The sequence below is a fragment of the Condylura cristata genome, unplaced genomic scaffold (genome assembly GCF_000260355.1).
Source record: "Condylura cristata isolate star-nosed mole 26May11 unplaced genomic scaffold, ConCri1.0 scaffold00004, whole genome shotgun sequence".
Classification (NCBI taxonomy): Eukaryota; Metazoa; Chordata; class Mammalia; order Eulipotyphla; family Talpidae; genus Condylura; species Condylura cristata.
The window spans coordinates 38,836,969-38,860,189 of NW_004567105.1; the positions used below are offsets into that span (position 1 = coordinate 38,836,969).

General features: G+C 38.6%; 1 protein-coding gene across 3 annotated transcripts in view; it reads left to right on the top strand.

Annotated features, from left to right (window-relative positions):
- The window catches only part of NELL2 (NEL-like 2 (chicken)), a 334,876-nt gene that overhangs the window by 179,036 nt on the left and 132,619 nt on the right, over positions 1-23,221 (top strand). For all 3 annotated transcript variants that reach the window (XM_012720507.1, XM_004675947.2, XM_012720508.1), the window contains exon 14: positions 3,783-3,908. In XM_012720507.1, the coding sequence (XP_012575961.1) occupies positions 3,783-3,908 (126 nt within the window). The remainder of the gene's footprint in view (positions 1-3,782; positions 3,909-23,221) is intronic.

Below are 23,221 nucleotides of genomic sequence, written 5' to 3' on the forward strand. Positions count from 1 at the left end.
AAAAACACTTGAGTTCTCAAAAGTCTTCACATTGAATAGATCCCTTGATTTGGCTGGATGACTCTATCTTCATTATGTTTCCTCTAGGCAACATTTACCTAGAGAAAACTGGCAAGGCAATGTCTTTAACAGCCTGGGTGATGATGAACAACAGTGAAAGGCAGTATTCAGAAAGCCATCTTTCTCTTGGACAGATTGTCCTTATTTATCTTATAAACTCAATTATTCAATAACTTGTGGCTTGAAATGGGGTCACATTAGAAGAAATGACCCTAACTCATTGGTTGTTTTCCCCACCTTTCCAACTAGGATGTTAGTGTTTTCCAACTTCATTCTGCAAGTGTTCTTGGGCAGGGGATCTGTGATACTTCCTGCGAGCTTACGAGTTTGACTAGTTGTTCTTGAAAGGACAGATTTCTTCTGGGGTTAGTGCTTGCCCCATGTGGGGCTCAGTGCTGCTCTAGGCTTTGAAGATACTTTCCAAACTCGACTAAGACTGCAGTCTCACTGGGAACTACTCTTGTTTTGAGGAGATGCCACAGTATAGTCAGAATACTTCATTCTTCTGATAACCTAGATACTGCCAATGATTGTACTCATTATTCTTCACTCTTATCATCCCCAAAGTTAAATTCTTTATTAATATTATTATTGCATAGAAGAATTGGGTTGTAGGCCAGAGGTGCTGTGGTGAGAGAACTTACCAGAGAAAGAGTGGGGAGCAGAATAGGTAGATCTACTGAAATATGCTGCTAAGGGGAGCAGTGGCAAGACAGGAGAGGTCTGTTGTGTCCTATGTGGGTCAGCTCCCTGGCCGGGGATCAGATTCAGGTTGTGGTGGTGGTAGCACTGAGATTTAACTCTAGGACCACTAAGATGGCCCCAGACTTAAGTTTGTTATGCCCTTGTATATAAGGACTTCATGGCTATCCTTCTGCTCACAGTCTGAAGCTTAGAGGATTTAGCTTTCAATAACTTTCACTTCTCTATTGCAGCCTCTTACAGGAAAGAGTTCAAGTCCACTGTGTTCATTATTGTATATGACTCATATGACTTCCCATTGTGATACTAAGACCCTGATAGTAAGATCCTGAAACAAATGAGCTTGCATGCTTTATAATTTGGTTTTTAGGCTATAGTTAAATATGATTCTTCCATTATAGACCAGTACAAGCATTTAGAAGTAGCTTGGTGTCATGAAAAGTGTATTATACTAAAAGCAAGAAAATCTGAGCATCTTCTTAGATCTTACTTAAAGCAGAGCTTGAAGCATTTATTCATCCATTTATGTCCTAGATGCCTTACAAGGTATTGTAGATGAAAAATTTAATGATAATTCTGTAATTATTAACACTGGTAACATGTGAGACCATGGTTCATCAAACTGGCCTGCAGGCCAAATCTAATTCATCATTTGTCTTTGCAAATAAAGTTTTATTGAAGCATTTCCAGGCTCATTCATATGCATAATGTCTATGTTTGATTTCATTCTTAAGTAGCAAAGTAAGAGAGATCATATAATTCCCAAAGCCTCCAACATTGACTATTCTGGCTCTAAATTTTGCTAATTTTTGTATTAGACTCATCCTGGATAAGATTTTTTTAAAAACATTGCCTGTGTTCCATCATAAGTAATTAAATCAGATTTTGGAATATAGCTTTGGAGTTGGGTCCAATTTTGTTTTTAAAAAAGTATCCCAGATGAAAAAAAAAATGTACAAAATGATGTAAAAATAAACATATTATTAAGAGAAAAAAAAAAGTATCCAGTGAGGCGCTTGCTCGTGGTGCAACAGGTTGTGCAACAACACAGTGCTTATGAGGCTATCCACAGCTACTGTAGTATGAGTTCAATCCTAGGCCCATGTGGTGACCCACATGGTACAGCAGACCTCTCCCTACCTGCCCGTTGCTCTTCTCAGCAGTCTATTTCAGTAGATTTGCCTGTTCTGCAACACACTCTGTTTCTGGTGAATCCTCTCACTCCCCAGCACCTCTGTCCTATACCCTAGTTTTGTTTGCATAAATAAATAAAATTTATTTTTTTTAAAAAGCATCCCAGATGAATAAGATGTGTAATTGGAGCTATGAAACACTAATAGATCATCCCTAGCCTTGAGGAGTACATATACCTTATTAGGAGCAAGAAGTTTACAAACACAAAGGTGTAATTGATGAATCTGGCGTGAAACGTTTACAAGGGAATGCATGTAGCCCAAGGAGCACTGCTTGGGAACATTTTACTTCATTAGGGACGATTTTCACGGAGAGACGTTTATACAGGTTCTTGTGGGATGAATGAACTGGGGCACCAGATTCACTGGTGATGGTAACAGCAAAGGAGAAGAAGAAACAGCATGCAATGTCACAGAGGTATAAAAAAATGTGATCCATTCAAGGAATGATAAAAACTCAATCTGATCAGACTACTAAGGGGAAAAAATGGAATAAAATCATTAGAAGCCTGGAAAAGTACCAAAGTGGAAAAAACATAGTGTGTTAAGATGTTTGGAATTTATGACTTTTATTTAGAAGTAGAATGGAAAAATGAGTCTTTCTGGGTCTCAGTTTTTTATCAAAAAAGTCTTAGTTCTGATAATGACTAAGAATTGTGATCTAAAAAGCACCGTTTTGAGATTGTGTTAACTCTCTTGGTACTCTGAGGACTGGGAACATATTTAAGAGTCTGTGAATGGCTTGGTTCCTGGCATGGCAGGTCACCCAGTCTCCTCCTGTAATTGGTCCATTTCTCCTAATAGTTGAAAGGAGGATAATGCTTCTTTGTGCTGTGACCACAAGCACTTGAGACAGCAAACTCTGGAGGAGAAATACTTTGCCTGGTCAATGCAGTAAGGCCTTAATAAAGAGTGTTATATAATAATAAAATACCCTTAAAGTACTTTTATGTTCTGTACAGAAGTGCTATAAAATGGGAACAGTTATATTGTGGAAATTCACATTCTTCCCAATTACTACTAATGCCTATTACAGCTTAGCATCTGTAAGTCTATCTACTTGAAACTTGATGTGTGAATTACTATAAAAGTTCTTCAATAAGTTATTTTAATGTTTTATAACTTCTCATTTATATGAGGTCTCTCCATTGTAATTTATTCTCTGTTCAGACACTTACTGGGATAACTATATTTCTACTTTTATCTCTAAGAAACTACATGTTTCTGGCTTCATATCTTTAAATTATTCACATTTTATCATATATTGAATATTTACCTCTGTCTGGGTCTTCCCAAGTTCACAGAATAGCTGGCAAATCAAAAACTAATATGTAACAGATTTAGTGATTCAAGCTTCCAAGACTCTACAGCAGCCCTATCCATATGGTCTGATTCACTTTATGAAACACAGTTAGACAAATACATTGAAGATTTCAAATATCAAATATATTTTCAGTTATTCAAGGTGAAATACACAGATATATCTGAAACTCCAACAAGAGATGTAGAACTGGTGGGAGTGAGAGGCTTCACCAGAGACAGTAGGGAGCAGAACAGGTGTACTGACTGAAATCACTGCTTAAAGGAGCAGTAGGTAACACAGGAGAGATCGGCTGTGCCATATGTGAGTTACCATCTTGGCCGGGGATTTAAGGCCATTGTGGTGATAGTGATGAGACTCCGCCCCTATGCTACCAGGGAGGTTCTGGTTTGAATGCTTTTCAAAAAATACCTTCCCACAATTAGCAACTATTACCTGCTCCCCATCAAATATAGATGTATATTTCAGGCCACTGTTGACCTCCTTGCTCTGCTTTTTTTTCACAGACGTTGATGAGTGTGCAGAAGGCCGCCATTACTGCCGGGAGAACACGATGTGCGTGAACACCCCAGGGTCCTTCATGTGCATCTGCAAGACGGGGTACATCAGAATTGATGATTATTCATGTACAGGTAAACTATGGCTTTTTATGAACTGGGATCTTTCTGTGCCTTAAATTTACGTTCAGACTTTCTTTTAACTCTCATTTTTGGGAGTGTATGCCATGATCACTCACTGACAATGAGGGAAGTTGTAAGTTGTGAGGAAAAGATGACCTGTTGGAGAAGAAAAAGGAAAATACAGATGGTTTCACTTACAGGAGGAATACAGGGGAACCAAGTAAGGAATCAGAGAAAAAAGGATAAAATTTATGGACAAACTATAAATCAGAGACATTCTGCAAGGGAGGGAGAAGGATCAAAATGGGACGAAAGAGCACAGGGGGCTGTGGTGATGTTGCACTGAGGACTCGGTGGTGGGAATTTTATGGGATGACACATGAGGCGAGAAATAAAACTGTGTACAAAAATGTAAAAATATATAAATAAATATATTTAATAAAAGACTAGCTATTGCAAGGTTAAAAAGAAAAAAAATAAATAAACCAGTGTTATGCTCATTTTATACTTTAACTTAGACTCAATTTATATTCAGTATTTTTGCTGAGAACTTGGGCAGATTCTATGGAAAATCTGAGGAACTGCTCCTATGTTATATTTACTTTATATTACAGTGAATTTTTGAATAGAGGAAGAGTAATATAAATAATAGAATGCCTCTTTAGAAATGTATTCTTGTTGTGCCAGGAAATGGGAATAATCAGGATCATTGAACTGTTCCATGCCTCTGGGTAGGTCTGGGAAGTTTTGCTTTTGTTTGTTCTGTGAAATATGATTCCCTTCTGAACCTCCAGACTCCTGTTTTGTGATATCTTGAATGTGAATAGTGACTGGTCCTGAAACTGACACCCTATTCATTTCTTATTCTATTTGCTCTTACCTACAGAGTATTAAAGAAAATGGTGTTAGACTTGCAGATTGAAGACTATGGGTCTTAAGGAAGTGTGGGTGTAAAATAAGACATTTCTTTGGATTTCTTTTTTCTTTAAATAGGAGCAACATAAAAATACTACAAGAAAAATGTGGAATCATAAAACTGGAGAGCACTTAAGAATACCATCCTTATCATTTTTTACTCTTCCTCCAGTTTAGTAATTTGTATTAGATGGTTATATAAAGAGATGCTATAATTCTCCCCACTAAAAGTACAAATTTATAAGTGTTATTTTATGCCTTTGACTTAGAGTATCCTCTTGCAGTCTTCACTGTAGTAACCTGCTTATAGTTAGAGAAAAGGGAAGGATCTTTCTTTGAATTTAAATATACTTTACATCTAAAAACAAAATGATGGAACTAAAAAATAATAAGGCTATTAGAGAATAACCAAAGATATTCTACAGGATGATTTTGTATTTAATATAGAGTTGCCAATAGATTTACAAGTTTCTCTCTCTCTCTTTTATTTTGCCAGTTCATCTTGAACATTTCACATTATAGGAACAATTTTACACTTCTTTAGACAAAATTTAGACTGAGGAGAGATATTTTTTTTCAACATAAGAAAGAAATATAAAAGGAAGTACATACTTCTGAAGACATACTTAGAAAATAAAACACACAATTCGATATAAAATTGGTGATATAAGTGTGCCTGCACTCCAACGTAATGGTCAACAAAAAAAATAGTATGAAATACTGCATCTCAGAGAGTGCTGTTTCAAGATATGCTCATTAAATATGAGTGCTAGCAATTTTTAAGGAATCAGCTGATTTTCTGGCATTAGAGACTTAAAACGCTTTGTATATTTTTATACTTCATGGTGCTTTTTTTTTGGTTTTTCTTGTATTCTTTAATAAAAGTATTAATGATTTCAGAGAAGAACACATAATGCACAATTAGTACAGTGTTGACTGAGGGCTATTTCTGTAGGATCACTTGTTTTTAAGAGGCTTCTATCCATTTTGAGCCAATTTGTTAGATGTAAATACTAGGACTAGTTTAATTGTCACATTTGCTACAGAGACACCAAACCCCCGGCTATGACCCTGTCACCTTCCCTCTGCTCTCCTAACCCTCCTGGTCTATAGAGAGTATATTTTTTACAGAGTCTGAAACTTATACTTGTGGTTCTGCCAGTTTGTTTTCATGGGTTATTCATATTTGCATATGAGCAAAACCATACAGTGACTGACTTACTTTCTGACTAATTTCATTTAGCATTAGGATCCCAAGTTCCATTCAGTGTGTCCCAAAATATATCATTTGTCCCTAATCCTCTTTAATATGTGAGTAGTGGTCCATTGAGCACATATCCTGCAATTTCTTTACCCACAATTTCTCATCTATCAGTGAGCATTTGGGTTGTTTCCATGAATTGGATATTGTAAATGATGCTACTATAAACACAGAAATGCATAAATCTTTTTGTATCCTCATGTTCTTTGGTAAATATCTAGAAATGGGTATAGTAGTCCCCCCCCTTTTTTTAAGAATCCTCCATATCATTTCTCTAAATACTACACCATATTTTATTCCTAACAGTGGTCAAACACTCCTTTTCACCAAATCCCCATTAACATTAGTTGTTTCCAGACTTTTTGATACAGGGTATTCTTTGTCACTAATTACAGCACTTTTACCAGAAGTCTCTCACTTATCACACAGAAGAACAGTTTCTGCCTTTTTCTCCATTTTTGACTTGAAATAATTTTCTTCCAGCCTTCCTCTTAAGTCTAACTTTCTCTTTAGCTCTAAAGTGAGCCTCTTGTATGTAAATTATTTCTGGGTTATACTTTTTTATGCAACTTGTGATTCTGTTTTTTTTAATTAGTGAGAACATATTGTTCACATGTTTGGATGTTTGGTGATTATTGATATGTGATATACATTGTAAATGATATATATATATATATTATTTACTGCTATTCTCTCACTTTTTTTTTTTGTCTTTCACTTCTTTTTACATGTGCTTTTATCTACCCTTTCATTGAAATGCCATTCATTGGTGATTCACTCAGAATCTTCGTGCCTTCTTCTATTTGTCTCTATTACAGGTTTTTGTTTGGTTGTTACCATTTGGGGTATATCAGACTTTCTATCCAGAATAGTCCTGTTTATGCTGATATCAACTAATCATTATTTGACTACGCAGAGTCTGCCCTTTTCTTCCTCTTCTATAACTTCTTAGTTTGTTTTTTATTATTCTATTATATTTCTGTTATCCCCTTGCTAAAGGTTTTCTTCTCTTTTCTGTATTGTTTTCATGTGAAATAGCTCCTTTCAGCATCCCCTAATGGGTCATTTTAGTGATGGAAAACTCTTTTAGCTTTGTTTGTTTGGGACAGCCTTTATTTCTCCAGCACCTTTGAGTGATAATTTTGCATGATAGATTACTGTTGGTTGGCAGTTTTTATCTTTTAACATTGGAAATAATGTCACTTTCTTCTAGCCATTAGTGTATCTGCTAAGAAATCTGGCATGTCTTTACATTTTTCCCCCCTAGCAGCATTTAATATTTTTCTTTATCTTTGATTTTTGTTAATTTTACAGTAATGTGTCAGTAATTTGGGTTTTCCAGCTTCCTGGATAACCATGCTTAATTCTTTCCTTAGGTTTTGGAAGTTCTCTATTATTATTTCATTGAATAGTATGATAAGCTAATTAATAGGCTATATGTTGTGGTGATAATTCATATTATATCATTTGGGGTGAGGGGTCAGGTCAGTGGTAATAATATGATGGTTAGAATAGTAATTTTTAACAGATTTGACTTTTGTACGTAGCCTATACCATATGTATTAAATACCATTACGAGGATAGACCAACAGCTACCTCTGCTTCCATCTCTCTTTCTCTTCATCATTAGAAGACACATTATATTTATATTTCCTCTATTATACATATAGTAAGTTTCCTCTATATTATACATGTAATAATACATATATATATTTCTTTTTTCTATCCACACCCACCCAGCTGCCATACCTAGAATCTGATTTTTTTTTTATTTTCTTTATCTAATTGGTTTCTAAATCTAAATCTAAATCTAATTGGTTTCTCTTTTCCCCATTGGGTTAGTTATTCATTTATATCATTGTTTTCTAAAGTTCTCTGTTCTGCCAGCTTACATCTCCTTGATATGCTGTTCATATTTGCCTTACTTTCATTTAGCATGTCCTTTGGCTTTGGGTTTTTCAAGTTTCTTCAATTTCTTTAGTGCAGCTCTCGCTCTCTTTTGCTCCCCAGTCTCTGTTCTAAAACCCTCTACCTGCTGAATTGTTGGAATTGTATTGCATGTTCTTCAAAATTCTTATTCTAAAATCCTTGTTTGTTAGGTTCTTGCATTCTGATTCCTTTTATCCAAAATTCTGGACTTATTAGTCTTCTTACAACATTCCTTCTTATGTTAAGATGCTCCTGGCTTCCCAGGCATATGTGTTACCTTATTAGCACTTTCCAGTTTGGGTCCTTGGATTTATCGTTTTTATTTATTTTTTATTTTTTTTAATTTTTTTCAGATTTATTTGTGCATACAGAACTAGGGTACAGGCCAGAGGTGCAGGGGCCGTGAGAGGATTCACCAGAGACAGAGTGGGGAGCAGAACAGGTGCTCTGACAAGTACACTGCTGAGGGGAGCAGTGGGCAGGTCAGGAGAGGTCTGCCACACCATGTGGGTCACCTCCAGGAGCAGGGATCAAACTCATGCTGAAGTAGCTTTAGCTTCTTAGTGCTGTGCTTTAACCCACTGCTCCACCAGGGAGGACCCTGGCTTTATAGTTTCACTATGTTTTAGCTTGGAGACAAGCTAAGGAGGGGAGAAATGCTGTTGTCCAAAGGCTGCATGTATCTCTTAGTGGGGAGAAGTGTACTCCAGATAAAGATATATCTTCCCTTGTTCTGTAGTGAGTGGCAACCAGGCTAGCCATGCAAAACCCAGCAGGTGTCTCAGCTCTTTCAGCAGGGAGGAGGAAGGGGATTCTGCCCTTAATGCTGACCACAGCCTGTTTCTTTGTAACTCATTCAACAGTGTTTGCAATCATATGCAAGTAGTAAGTCTGCTCTACACTCTCATTCAAAAGAAACCCTCTTGAAAGGTCCTTGCACACACACACACACACACACACACACACACACACACACACACACCAGTCCTAGCTTGTTCCATTGACCAGTAGAAATGTTTGGCACAGTAAGGAGGATACAAAGAGATTGTGAGGCCAGTAAAATCAAAAATAGATTTATTTCTGTGCTCCCAGGTGAGGTTCACTGACCCCCGACAGAGTTAAAGTCAGAGAATTCTTACTGAGGGAAGGGTAAGAGGGGTTTTTTTTTTTTTTTTTTTTTTTGGTTTTTAAAGATTTATTTATTTATGCATACAGAACTAGGGTACAGGCCAGAGTTGCAAGGGTGGTGAGAGGATTCACCAGAGACAGAGTGGGGAGCAGAACAGGTGCACTGACAAGTACACTGCTGAGGGGAGCAGTGGGCGGATCAGGAGAGGTCTGCCACGCCATGTGGTCATCTCCGCGTAGGGATCAAACTCATGCTGAAGTAGCTCTAGCTTCTTAGTGCTGTGCTTTAACCCGCTGCGCCATCAGGAGGGCCAAGAGGGTTTTTTATAGGCCTAGGTAGTGGGGGGAAATTTTTGACAAGGAACTGGAACTTATTTTTCTGCCCAGGCTTGCTTTTACAGGTGGTGACAAGCAAGTCATGTGGTTATCACTCTCGAATATCTGCTTCGACTTGGAGCAACTGCCCCTTCCATCTTCCTATGTTTGGTCGGTAGCTGAACCTTATACCCTGGCTGTACCCCCTTACCCTCTCCCTGGTCCACTCTGTTAGTGAGCTCGAAACCACAGAGCAAGAGGACTGTGGCTTTAATTCTTCTTCCTTGGTGTGGACCTACTGAAAGTTCCTGAGAGCAAAACTTTACTTTTTCTATAGTTGTATTTAGGGGAGAGGTTTATCAGAAGCTCTTTATTCTGCCATGTTATGGTCCTTTGTTTTTCACTACTCATGCAGAATTTTCTCTTAAGCTTTTTAAATATCTAATGATACAAATGAAGGATTCCTCCCTAAATTCCTTTGTAGCAATACCAAGAAATGCCAAAATAATTTTAAGCGAAATGGTTCAGGTCATCACTTTTGTGTCTATAGCAACAGAGCCAAGAATTTGAAGATCTGGCAGAAGGTGGTTGTATTTCCTTAATGATTCACCAGCATTTCCAACCCACACTGCTGTTTTTATGTTTCTACTTAAAGAAGAGAGATTGTCTTGTTCAGTTTTCTGTGTAATATAATGAGTACTAAAATTTTGAGAATTTACATCATACATAAAATTGGGTTTTCTAGGGAATATGAGCGAATTTTAATTTGTAAAACAGGGTTAGGTTATCGTTGGCAAAGTTCTTTGTGGGCTTGGGGGCTTGGCACCTATTCAGAGTTCCTGTCAAGCAAATAGATATTGAATTCTCCCTTTTTGAATATTTCCCTCCACACTTTAATATTAGCATCTGTACAGGTACTTCAAGAAATGACTATGGGAATTCTCCTTGTGCCCAATGTCATCTATCTGTACCTGTTCAAGACCTACTTTGAGACCAGAGAAGGACTTCCTCTGAAAAAGATTGAAATTTATTTCCTTTGTATTTGTAATATCTACCCATATACTTCCAGTGGAAGACCTTCCATAATCAGTATCAAGATGTCACTGTAGAGCCATTCTCTGATATTTATTCTGAGCTATTGTTCTGAATTTGTTTTGCTTTTGTATCCCTGGTCCTCTCCTTGAAGATTCACCTGCCATAACTGTTGGCTTCTCTGTATCACCTAGCTGACGCTCCAAGTTGCTTACCCCATCTGAAAATGAGTCATAGACATTCTAAATTAAAGAAGATTCCAAGAACAGTTCACATTGCTTTATAGTCAAGAGTTTTGATCAGTAAAAGAAGCCACCTTTTTACTTGTTATAACCCTGTAGCTCTGGCATAGAAATTACATATGCTGCAGCATAATTAACTTCTATTGTTGATAGACTTGTACAGCTTTTTCCTTTCAGTTTCAGATTATTTGAGTTATAGTTCCCAGTGATCATAAAATTCTGGAGACAGAAGAATTCTTTAACTAAATCTAGTCTAGTCTTCTGACTTTCACACACGGGGGAAAAGAGGCTCAGGAAAATCGTCTTACTCATCGTCATACTGTTGGAGAGGCGCAAAAAGCAGCTAGAAGACAGGCCTTCTTATTTCTAGCTCTCATAAGATTCACCATTTATATAGTTCTCAATCATATAAAAATAACTAAGAGGAAATCTATGGTAATCTATTATTTAATTTATAATGTCTAGTAATTAAACTGCCTTTCCTATAGATTGTTTCAGTTCAGTTCATTGGCCTCAATTCTCAGATGAATTTTTTCCTCTGTTGGTCTGAGAATAATAATCCTAAATCAGAAGTTAGTAGAAGATAGATGATCATCATTTTCTAGCTTCTGACTCCATTATATAGTTCCCATGAATGAGTTAGTTGCACTCAATTTATGCAAATGATACAGCAGTTTATACTCTTCTAAACTCATTAATATGATTTTCCTTCCATGGGGGTATTTTTTCCCCCTAATTGGTGCTCCACAATCTCTCCCCTTCATGCTTTTCCTTTTCTACTAGAAGAAAGCATGGTTATGCCTACAAAAAAGAGAAGGAAAATGAGTGATAGGAGGAGGGAGGGCAACAAGGGAAAAAAAGTTTGGAGGGAAAAGGTTTGATTCACATGAATTAGGATGTTAGATTCATTCTTCAGAATATCTGTCAAAATGCATAGCCATTTGATTACTTAGCTGGACTTTCTTTGTTACCTCACATAAGCATTAATTAAACAGGCAAATCTTGAGTCTTACTATATGCTGTTTCTTTCTTTCTTCTTTTTTTAAGATTTACTTATGTATGCATACAGAACTGGGGTATAGGCCAGAGGTATAGGGGTGGTGAGAGGATTCACCAGAGACAGAGTGGGGAGCAGAACAGGCAGATTGAGGAAGGAGCAGCAGGCGAGACAGGAGAGGTCTGCTGAGCCATTTGGATCACCTCCCAGCAGAGAGTGAACTTGCACTGAAGTAAGTGGCTGCAGCTGGCTGGCAGTGCTGAGTTTTAACCTGTTGCACCAACAGGGAGGGCTGCATGAGTGCCTTTTCTTAAAACTGCTCTTATGTAATGAACAAATAGTAAAGTATCACTAGAAACAAGTTTGTGACAGTAATTTTCTAATTTTCAATGGATAAAAATACTCTAAGCAAGGAGGTAGTCATTTCCAATCTGCTGATTATGTCATAGAGTCTCTGCTATGATCATTTACAATAAAAAAGAGTTTGATTCTTTTGTACGTGTTGATGAGGCTCCAATCTTCTCCACAGAGTGAGAACACACTTTGAAAGAGTAGGAACAGGAGAATGGGAAGAATGGATGCGTAAACAGGATGGAAAATGGTTTTGTCTGGCTTCACGTCATCAGTGGGGGTAATTTTGTTATCTCACTTATCAGAGGTCATTTGACAATGTCTGAAGACATTTTGGTTATTATAACTACTCAAGGTGGATGTGGCTGTGGGAATCTGGTATGTAGAATACAGTATGCTGCTAAGCATCTGCTCTAGAGGACATGCTTTATTTTTCTAAGACCCTGTCAACTAGGAACTTTTTTTCTAGTGCTTTCTAATTCAGTTATTCATCTTCAGCCTGCACAGGGCTGCCTTATAGTCAGCTTCCCTATGACCCAAAATGTCAATCAATATATCCAATGTTGAAAAATTCTACCCTAGGGTTTCAAAGGTAAATATAGAAAATGTACACTTTTTATTTATTTTATTTTTTCTCTTCAAGTTTCCATTAAGCTCCATATCATGATGCTTCCTTTCACTTTTTGTAGTAATTGGTGTCCTTTTATTATCACAAAAGGGCCCTTTCTCAGTATTGAAAAATAGAGAAGGTCTACTTCCCCTCAAATTCTTTTTTCTCCTTTCTCTTATCAAAAACCTGTTCTTAGCTTAGCTTAGGGAAATGATTCTCCAGTGGTAAAATTGAAGACCTCAGCAGGGCTGGAGAGGGGATTCCCTGAAGGTACCTCAAATTATATGCCTGTTCAATATGCTTTCTGCTGGGCCTGCTGCTTCTGTGCATTTTGATACTGGCATTAGTCCCTGTCACATATCACAGAAAGTCCAGAGTGTCAGAGCCAAAGGAATTCTACCAGGTACTTGATTTCTATTATTAGAGATTCTTCCCTGGTGTTCCACAAGGAATTTCACTTCTGAAATGACTTAGCTTTTCAAAGCAATGAATACACCTAGTGCTTGCATTTGATGATCTTAATAACATGGTTGATACTGTTTTTGTTGTTTTTAATTATCCTGCTTGTCAGGACAGGATGTTTAGTTTGGTGATTATGGAGAATGTTTCATGATGATACTAAGTTTTCTTCATTACGGATGATTATCTAGCGCTTAAGGAATTTAAAAGAATATTGGATGCAGTTATATACAAATATACAAAGAAATACTACCCAGCTATTTAAATTAGTTGTATACCCCTTCCTGAAACCACTGCCTAGTGTGTTTCTATCAAGTTTCCTATCAAGCAATGCTTCACAAAGGTAATTTGCATAAAGTGTTTAAAAGATGGTATTTAGTAAAGGCAGCAGCTACATTATTTTTTTCCTGCATTTTTCTCAAAATAAAATTACATTGAAACTGGAAATTTATTGTATGGATGAACAATAACTTTCTTGTCAGCTATTTAAAAATAGCTCTGGATGAATTTGTGAAAATCAAAAGTACAGAAGAAGACAGATAATTCATTTTGTGAGTATCATGATAATTACTGGTATATAAGTCAGAAATGCAGGAAAAATACTGTGAACAGTGGCAGGTTGCGGGAAGCACAGATCAGAAAGAACAACAAAGAATAGGAAGTGAAAATCTGCAGATTCATGTTCACCCAAAAAATCCTAACTAAACAAAGTTATTTTAGTTGTCAAACCTTGGCATTTTATCTTTAGTGAAATGCCTAGCACAGAAGAAATCTTAAATAAATATCAGCAAGTGTGACTGTCATCCTTACTATCTTCCTGTAGAAATGTGTCTTATTTCCTGGGATTCTTTTAACTCCTCACTTTGCTCTGGCTATTTTCAACTGACTTGATTTTGTGTGTGTGTGTGTGTGTGTGTGTGTGTGTGTGTGTGAACTAGATCGTTTTGCTGGGAACAGAGCATTTAACAGTGCTAGTCTTTATTGGGCTGCCCTCTTTAAGCACTACTGAATTGGAATAACTGAGTAGCACTTTCTTTTAAAATGAGAAACACTCTGTTGGAGGATTGGTTGTAACTCCAAGGACTCCGGATAGGGAGAGGGTTTCCTGTTGCCTTTTTTTTTTTTGGCATAGAAGAACTGGTATGTAGGCCACAGAGTGGGGGAGGAGGGAAGGATTCACCGAGACAGAGTGGGGGACAGAAGATGCAGACTGACTGAAATCCAGTACTGAGGGGAGCAGCAGGCTAGTCAGTAGAGGTCTGCTGCTGGTCTGCTGTGCCATATGGGTCAGCTTCCTGGCTAGGACTTGAACTTAGGCCTTAGTGCTGATAGCACTGAGACTTAACCGCTGGGCCATCACAGAGGCTGCCTGCTGCCTTTGTGAGTGAGTGTTGGATGGACAGACCCTAGAGTGGATGGATGCTGCCAAGACCCCACTGTGGAGAGTAGAGAATATGATCTCCAGACAATTGGGGAGTCTGGTCCATCTTCGAGCCTGGCTGCTTCCCTGTGCACTTATTTTCTAAAGAATCACAATCAGCAATCAGACACATACCTCTAGAGAAAGACACATCTTTATGAGCAACTGCTACAAATTTTCTTTTCTGGGAATCAGCCTTTGCAAAATATCACAAAATAGTGATATGTTTCATAAAACTTCAGGTTTTAGAATTTAAAACATGACCCCGATGTTACAGGATGCATTCACCTCCTGTAGTCAGTCCACTCTATTATATTATTACATGGTATAGTTACTTTTTAGTAATTTGAAATATAACCAGCATCACAAAAACAAATTCACTTGGAGAATCAGTAAGAAAAAGCTCTTTTTAAACAAATGAAACTGAGGAAACATCTCTATACGAACGTAGGCTGTGGTCATAAGGCAGGGTTCACCTTTAGCAAACTTTAGGCTACCTTTGGTAAACTTGCAGAGAGCAGAAGAGAGTGTGCCACTAGCGAGGGGCCAAGACTGGCACATGTCTCCTTTCCGGAACACATATATGCGCGCATCCAATTAGCAGTCTGCTTTAAATGGAACAGGCTGGAAGGCTCCGGGAGCTGAGCTGCCTTTTCAAAGATGAAAAGCTTGGGAAGGACTGTCAGCAAGTATTTGTGTCGGCACCAGCCTCCCTCTGCAGCTCACCTGAGTGCCGAGCTGATGAGAGCAGCTCATCTGTTTTGACTTGCTTAGCTGGTAAACTTTCATATATACATTATTGAGTTTTACTTTGAGATTTTACATGAAAAACATAGCACTGAAAACTCACACAAGGTAGTAAAATGCTGCATGTGCCGCCAGCATAATGATTGCTGTGTCTTAGCAACAGATGCCTGTGGAGGGCAGGAAGCATGAAGTTGAAACCCGGCAGCTGCCTTTCATTTCCTTCCTGGTTGTTGGCCTTGACACCTGAGCGCCATTGAGAGACCAAGCTTCCTTGGGCTCAACACCCATCTTGCAGTGGGCCTATGTCTCCCAGGATGCCGTTTTGTCTGGCGCACTCCTTCTTTCCAGGTCCAGGTGCCTCTGGTCTCCCCTTCAGGCCCTACGTTTGGATGCTGAGGTCAGTTTCATCCCACACCTCATGAGCCTGTCTCTAATGTGTGCCATTTCTCAGGAACCACTTGGTTCCCTGGCACTTACTAACTTTGCAGTGATTGACATTATGTGATGTGACTCCTGATACCATACTAGAAGTCTCCATTTGCTGAAACAAAGTTCTTTTTTTTTTTTTTTTAAAGATTTATTTATTTGTGCATACAGAACTGGGGTACAAGCCAGAGGCTCAGGGGCAGTGAGAGGCTTCACCAGAGACGGAGTGGGGAACAGAACACGCAGATCGACAAAGTACACTGCTGAGGGGAGCAGCGGGCGGGTCAGGAGAGGTCTGCCACACCATGTGGTCACCTCCAGGGCAGGCGGGAATCGAACTCATGCGGAACCGGCTTTAGATTCTCAGTGCTGTGCTTTAACCCGCTGCGCCACCAGGGAGGGCCACAAAGGTCTTTTTTTGTCAAAGAGAATAACTACGTAGTCCTTATCCATTACTGCGTAACAGACAATACAAACAAACACAGAGTTTGTTAGCTAAAACATCTCATGCTTATTGTGGCACAGTGTGTGGGGTTCAGGGATCTAGATATGGCATTGCTGGGTCTCCTCTTTGGGGTCTCTCGCAAGGCCCCAATCAAGGTGCCCTCAGGGCTACAGAAGGTTTTGCTCCAACCTGTGTGGTTGACAGATGCAGTTTCTCACTGTCAGTTGTTCTCAGCTCCTTGTCCTCAGGGCCTTTCCAGCCTGGTGGCTTGCATCACCACAGCTGGTAAAGAAAAGAGGTACCATGGGGATGGAAAGGGCCATCTTGTATAAACACACTACAGAAATGGAATCCTATAGAGTGGTTTTCATCTGTTGATTAGAAATCACTAGGCCCAACCCAGAGAATATCACACGAAGGTATAAATAGGAGAAAGAGAGACCACTGGGGGGCCTTTTATTTATTTTTTTGACATTATTTATTTCATTTTGGGAAACCCGATGTGGGGAGCAGAGTGTGCGAGGACTCACCAGAGACAGAGTGGGACCAGAACAGGCTGAGTGAAATCCACTGCTGAGGGGAGCAGCGGTCCAGACAGGAGCAGTCTGCTGAGCCCTAATTGGGTCAACTCAGGGGAACCAACTCAGGCCATAGGGGTGATAGCACTGAGAATTAACCACTAGATAGGCCTTAGGACCCTTTTAAATGCTGCCTACTATAGACATTATATATATATTTTTAAAGGATTTATTTATTTATGAATATAAGAACTGGGGTATAGGCCAGAGGGGTATGTGGGTATGTGTGTGTGTGTGAGAGAGAGGATTTACCAGAAATAGAGTGGGGAACAGAACAGGTGGGTACACTGAAATACACTGCTGAGGGGAGCAGCAGGCAGGACAGGAGATGTCTACCACACCATGGGGGTCAGCTGCCTGGCCAAGGTTAACTCATGCTGCAGTAGCTGTGGATAGCTTCACAGTGCTGCACTTTAACCCCTTGCACCACCAGGGAGGCCCTGAACATTAAATATCTTAATATTTAATCCAATTCAACTAAGCACTGATAAAGAACATCAGATCAAAGAATAAGAGTAAAAATAGTGAAAATGTGCTGTATAAGAACCAGGTGTGGCTGCATACAAGCAACTGTGCTTAACAATTACTTGAATCACCTCTGGTCTCTTCTCTGGATTTTAACATAATTCTGCATACATTGGATATCAAAAATTGTGTCCTATTTTTTAACTTAATATTGTAGAGCACCTTCTGCCCAATATCATTAAAAATACTTTAAACATCTTCAGTAGGAATTTACCTTCCTATGCTTTACTCACAAATATTTGGGTTTTTAATATTTGAGTTTTAAAGTGTTTTAAGGTAAGGACTAGAGGAGTCACTTGAAATTATCACTGTGTAGGAACTTTTACTCAACATTATAATCTGCATTTTTCCATGTTAATAAATTAAGATCTACATAATTTTTTGACATCTATGTTTTACTCTAATGTGTGGATAATTTATTAACTCACTAAAAAAACCATTTAGGGCATTTGGAATGTCTAAACAATACTATAATACTATTTTTACACACATTTAAAAATTTACACTTTTTAAAAATATGCTTCCCCGATTACATCTCCTTAGGATACATTTCTTGTACTGGAGCTGCCACAGTAAAATTTACCTAATGCCAAACTGTCCTCCAGTAAAGTCATACGAATTTATAGTGCAGAGCAGAGACTACCCAATTCTTTATAACTTCACTATTAGTGAAATTGTTAGTTTTTTTTTAGTTTTGCCATAAAAACGGTTTTTATATTTGCAGTTTGAAGTGCTTTGTATGCTTTATTATTATTTTTTTTTTGGAAAACTGCTTTATTGAATTGATGATACTTCTAACAAAAGTATGAACACTTAGAGAAATATCTGTTAAATGTCAATACATGAATAAAATTAAGTGTGCTGGCATAATCATGACCCTCCAAAAATGTCCCTACCTAAATCCCCACAACACATGATTATATTACATTGCATGACCAAGGGGCTTCATGAATCTGACTAAGGTGAAAGACTTTGAAACAAGATCATTATGCTGGGTTTGCAAGAAGACTCAGTGTAATGGCAGGAGGCCTTATAAAACATGAGCATTTCCTCCTGTTGCTGAGGGAGATGGAATATGCGAGAATGGTTAAAGAGATACAACATTTCTAATGGGATTGGAGTATTTGAAGTGTGAGCGGCCATGAAAAGGAATAGCTGCTGGAGGAATGAACTTTAAACACCAGAAAAGGAAAAAAACAGCCTCCAGAAGGAATGCTGAGAATACCTTGATTTCAGTCCAGTAGACCCATGTCAGATTTCTGATCTGTAGAGCCATATGGTGAATTTATGTTGTTTTAAGCCATTGAGTTTAGAAAACTTTAATGTAACAATAAAAAACAAATACTTTTGAATTGCCCAAAACTATAGTTAACAATGATTCCCATTCCCATCACTTTCCTAATTATTAAGGAGCAACACTTACATTTTGATAACTCTGGAGTAAGGCTGGTGTGGGAAGACTTAGAGGTACAGTAAAGAGAGTATTCAGTTCATATCAAAGCCCAAGTTCCTTTCTTTAAGGATTAAGTTACTTGTCCATAACTGATTTTGCTATAAAAGTTTGGGGAGCTTATTATTTTTAAAACATTTTCCTAGTCTGCCTCTAAAGAATACTAATACACGCAAGCACAAAGAAACAGACTATACATTTAACCCAATTATATCAATCAAATAATGATGTAGTATATTTCTTATCTGCCTTTTTTTGAAAATACCCCAAGCTTAATAACATAAAGGGAGTTGGCAGCCAATAATTTTGAAAGCACTACTAAACAAATTCATTTGTAGATTTCAGCAGTTGTTGAGGGATTACTTTTGCCCATAGATCTTCAGAATGGAAGACAAGGTTGTTGATAGAACATTTTAATTCAGCAGGGCTCTGTGCCAGCAGTGCTATATCTGAGACACAAATTAGTAACCCATGGACCACTGTTCTCCCTCAGTGGTGACATATTTGACTTTTGAGGCATAGTAGACAGTCAAAAGATTTCATTATGACAATTTGGTTATCCATCCAGATTTCTTCAATTTTCTCCATTAATTCTGGCTGTGCATTGCTGCATGCCAGCTATCTAAAGTGGCCTCTTAAAAGATGATATCTCTATTTACCCCAGTCCTCATCTAGTCACTAAGACATCATTCTAGTAAGAAGACTCATGTTCAAACAGCAGTATTATTAGAGTCAATCTGCTTCTTCATTTAATTTATCTGCCTGATTCATGAATTAGAGTATTTTAGTTTGCAACCTATAATTTATAGTGTTACCTTAATCATAAATATGGTCATCTTAAGCTATGGAGATCTCAATATAGAAATAGCATCAAAAGTTTGACTTCTTTATGAATAATGTCCCTACTCAATTCATAAGTCAGACTGACATAAGCCCCAGAAGAACCACCAGACACTTCAATAAATTTTTAATTCATCTGTATTGGCTTTCCTTGGAAAATTAAATTATAATAACCTTAACTATAAAGCCACAAGCAGGATAGCTATGCCATCACAGTGTACTGCCTGATAGTTGACCATTTTTTTAAAACTCCTAAAAGCGAAGTTTATAGTGGAATAAATTGATTAGATTACAGAACTTTTTTTTTTTAAGATTTACTTATTTATACATACAAGATCTGGGGTACAGGCCAGAGGTACAGGGGTGAGAGGATTCACCAGAGACAGAGTTGCTAACAGAAGAGTTGTACTGACTGAAATACACTGCTGAGGGGAGCAGTGGATGAGACAGGAGAGGTTTGCTGTGCCATGTGGGACAGCGCCATGTCCAGAGATCAAACTTCGTGCTGCAGTGGCTGCAGATTGCTTCATAATACTGTACTTTAACCCTTTGTGCCACCAGGGATGCCCCTACAGAACATATGAAATTGATTGATGAACTCGAAGGGCTCCTTGAAAATTAAACTGTTGGATACTGGATATTATTTGTTTTCTGATGGTCAATCTATTCTTTGATAGCTCTAATATCTTTCACAGGGTAACAGTCAACAGCTTGTGAGTAAAGAGCATGATATTACATAGAAAGTAACCCCTGGAGGAGATACAACTCCTAGATTCAGTTGTAGCATTTCACCATGCAGTTCCCAGGTGAGGAGGGTGGGTTACTATTTGTGTGTGCCTGCTAGAGATGTCATCTTGTAGCTGTAGGCTTAGCTGGTACTAATGGTGCTTTTCATTTTGCTTGGCTTGTTGTCAAACTTTAACATTTAGTTTCCACATTCCTGTGCAGAACCTGATGAGTCCACTGATAAACAGCTGAGAGAGAGAGTAGTGAACAAGCACAATCATGTGATACTCAGGCTTTCTGGGCCTCAGAACCATCTGAGAGGAGAAATACGATTAGTTTGTGGTCAAGGCTCTTTGTTGCAAGAAATGAGAAAAAGTGGGCTGTCTGAAGCTTCCAGGGATTGCTGGAAGGGTATAAGTAGTTCAAAGATGACCTAGGAAGCTTGGAGAGGCATAGCAACCCTCTGAAGTGCTAAGTATTCTAGGATGAGGTGGTCATCAGATCTTGTGGCCATTGCAGAATGCTGTATAGCCCCAAATTCTATCATTTTTTTTAAAGATTTATTTATGCATACAAGAACTGAGGTACAGGACAGAGGAGAGGGGATTCACCAAAGACAGAGTGGGGAGCAGAACATGTAGATGTACTGAAATCCTCTGCTGGGGAGGAACAGGGGGAGAGACAGGAGAGATCTGCTTTGCCATGTGGGTCAGCTCCCTGGCCAGGGATCAAACTCGTGCCTCATTGATTACTGATAGCTTCACAGGGCTGTACTTTAACCCCTTATGCCACCAGGGAGGGCCCAATCCTTTTAATTTCTAGTCACCTACTCTACATTCAGAATTCCTAGTTGTTTCAGTTTGTCTTGTGGCCGTGTACTTACCAGTGGCAAAAGGTTGGCCTGAGAGTAAGTGTTCTACCGTCATTTCACTCCCTATGGGAGAAGCACCAGTTTGCCTTTCATACCTGAAATCACAAAATGGATGATGTTCTCAAAATAGGCTGTTTAGGCGCTGTGGATGGAAGGCAGGAGGGCCAAAGGGAGGAAGAAGGGAGTGAAGGAGCAAGGGAGGGGAGATTAATCCACTGTGTTGTTAATCTGGTTGGCTGATGCTGATGTTGGAGCTTTATGGTAGTACTATAAAACTCAAAACTTTATAAAAATTTAAGATTGCATTATGATTACTTTACGATTACTCTCACTCACTTAAAGCATTTATTGTTTTTCACCTGGAGATTTTAGATGACTATATCTGTCTGGAATTTGTGGCCTTCCATTATGACCCCAGCTTTTTTCCCCTATCCACGGCAGTCATTCTAGCTCTAGAAACTTCAGTGACTGCTCAATGCCCCCAGAATAACACTCAGCTTAGCCAAGCACTGCCCAGTTTCATATCCAGCTACATCCTGCAAATCACAGGCATTGTTTGCTTTGTAAAACGGTTATAGTAGAACTTGATAATGTATCAAACTGTGATGTAAAACTTGATAGATGGAGTACTATACTGTACATAAATGCTTACATAATGGGCTGTATCCACCTTTCTCCAACTGGGTGACTAAAGGCCTTAGCTTAGTTGGATAGTTTGATGTGGAATTGGGGTTAAGATAGGAAGAATGAAGTAACTGACTCCAATCATCTGAGACTTAGGCACTTCCATTCAAAGTGTATTTAATTTCGCAAGGACTCAACAGCACACCATGAAGTCTCCTTGTGGAAGAAAGCCTCACTGTTATCTACAAATGCTGACTCCAGACCCTAGCCCTGTAACCCTCTGTCTGCTTCTCCCCTCCAACACCAGGTATAGCCACAGCACCCTATCCATTTTCAGCCACAATAACTGGACAATCAGCTAAAATAAGTGTTTCTCATTGACTGCATAACATCGTTACATTCACTTTACTCAGTTAGATTATTAGACTCTCATTGCCCAGGATGCCAGCTTTTACTGTACCATTCTCTGAGAAGGTCTTAGCTGCTATGGCTTTTATTCGTCACAACAGCTTTTTACGCTTTGGCTTACTTATTGAAGTGGCCCACTAATCATGAACCATATGTAAAATTTCCTTGAGTCTTTCCAGGAAAAAATGCAAGTTAATTTAGCAGCCAGTGGCTTATAGCTCGTATCTTTATACTCATAATGGGACATTTTTAATAGATATTCTTCATATGTATTTTTATAGTTCTTACATCTATTTAGATTTGTAGTTTGTTTTTATATTTGAAGACAGGCTTTAAGTTTTTTTTTCAGCTCCACCCCCAAAGAGTAAAATATAATAAATTGGAAAGTTGCTATCTTATGCCTATCAGAATGAGAACAAACAAGTGATAGGCTAAAACATTCACATAATATATTTTTATGTTTTCTGAAGTAGTTTTATCAATAGCATCCAAAAATAGGTCTTAGAACTAGATAACACATATATAGAAGTACAACTCTCATAAAGTGTGAATGCTTTCCGTGCTCTAGTTATATGACAGTATCACCAACCAATGTAGTATTTTATATTTATTTTGCGTAGAAGAGCTGGAGTGGTGTCCTCCCTGGTGGCACAGTGGGTTAAAGTGCAAGCAAGCTGCAGCAGCTTTCAGTGGGAGTTCAATCCCAGGCCCAGAAGGTGATCCATGTGGCGCAGCAGACCTCTTCTGCCTCTCCTCAGCATCAGTCTTCCTGTTCTGCTCCCCCCCCCACCCCCGTTCTGTCTGGTGAATCCTCTCACCACTCCTGTACCTTTGGCTTGTCCCCCAGTTCTGTATGCATAAATAAATAAATTTAATAAAAAAAAAAAAGAAGAGCTGGAGTGTACATCAGATGGGTGGGGAGAGAGGTAAGAGAATTTCCCAGAGACAAAGTGGGGAGCAGAATAGGTAGATTGACTGAAATACACTGGGGAGAGCAGTAGGTGAGACAGGAGAGGTCTGCTGTGC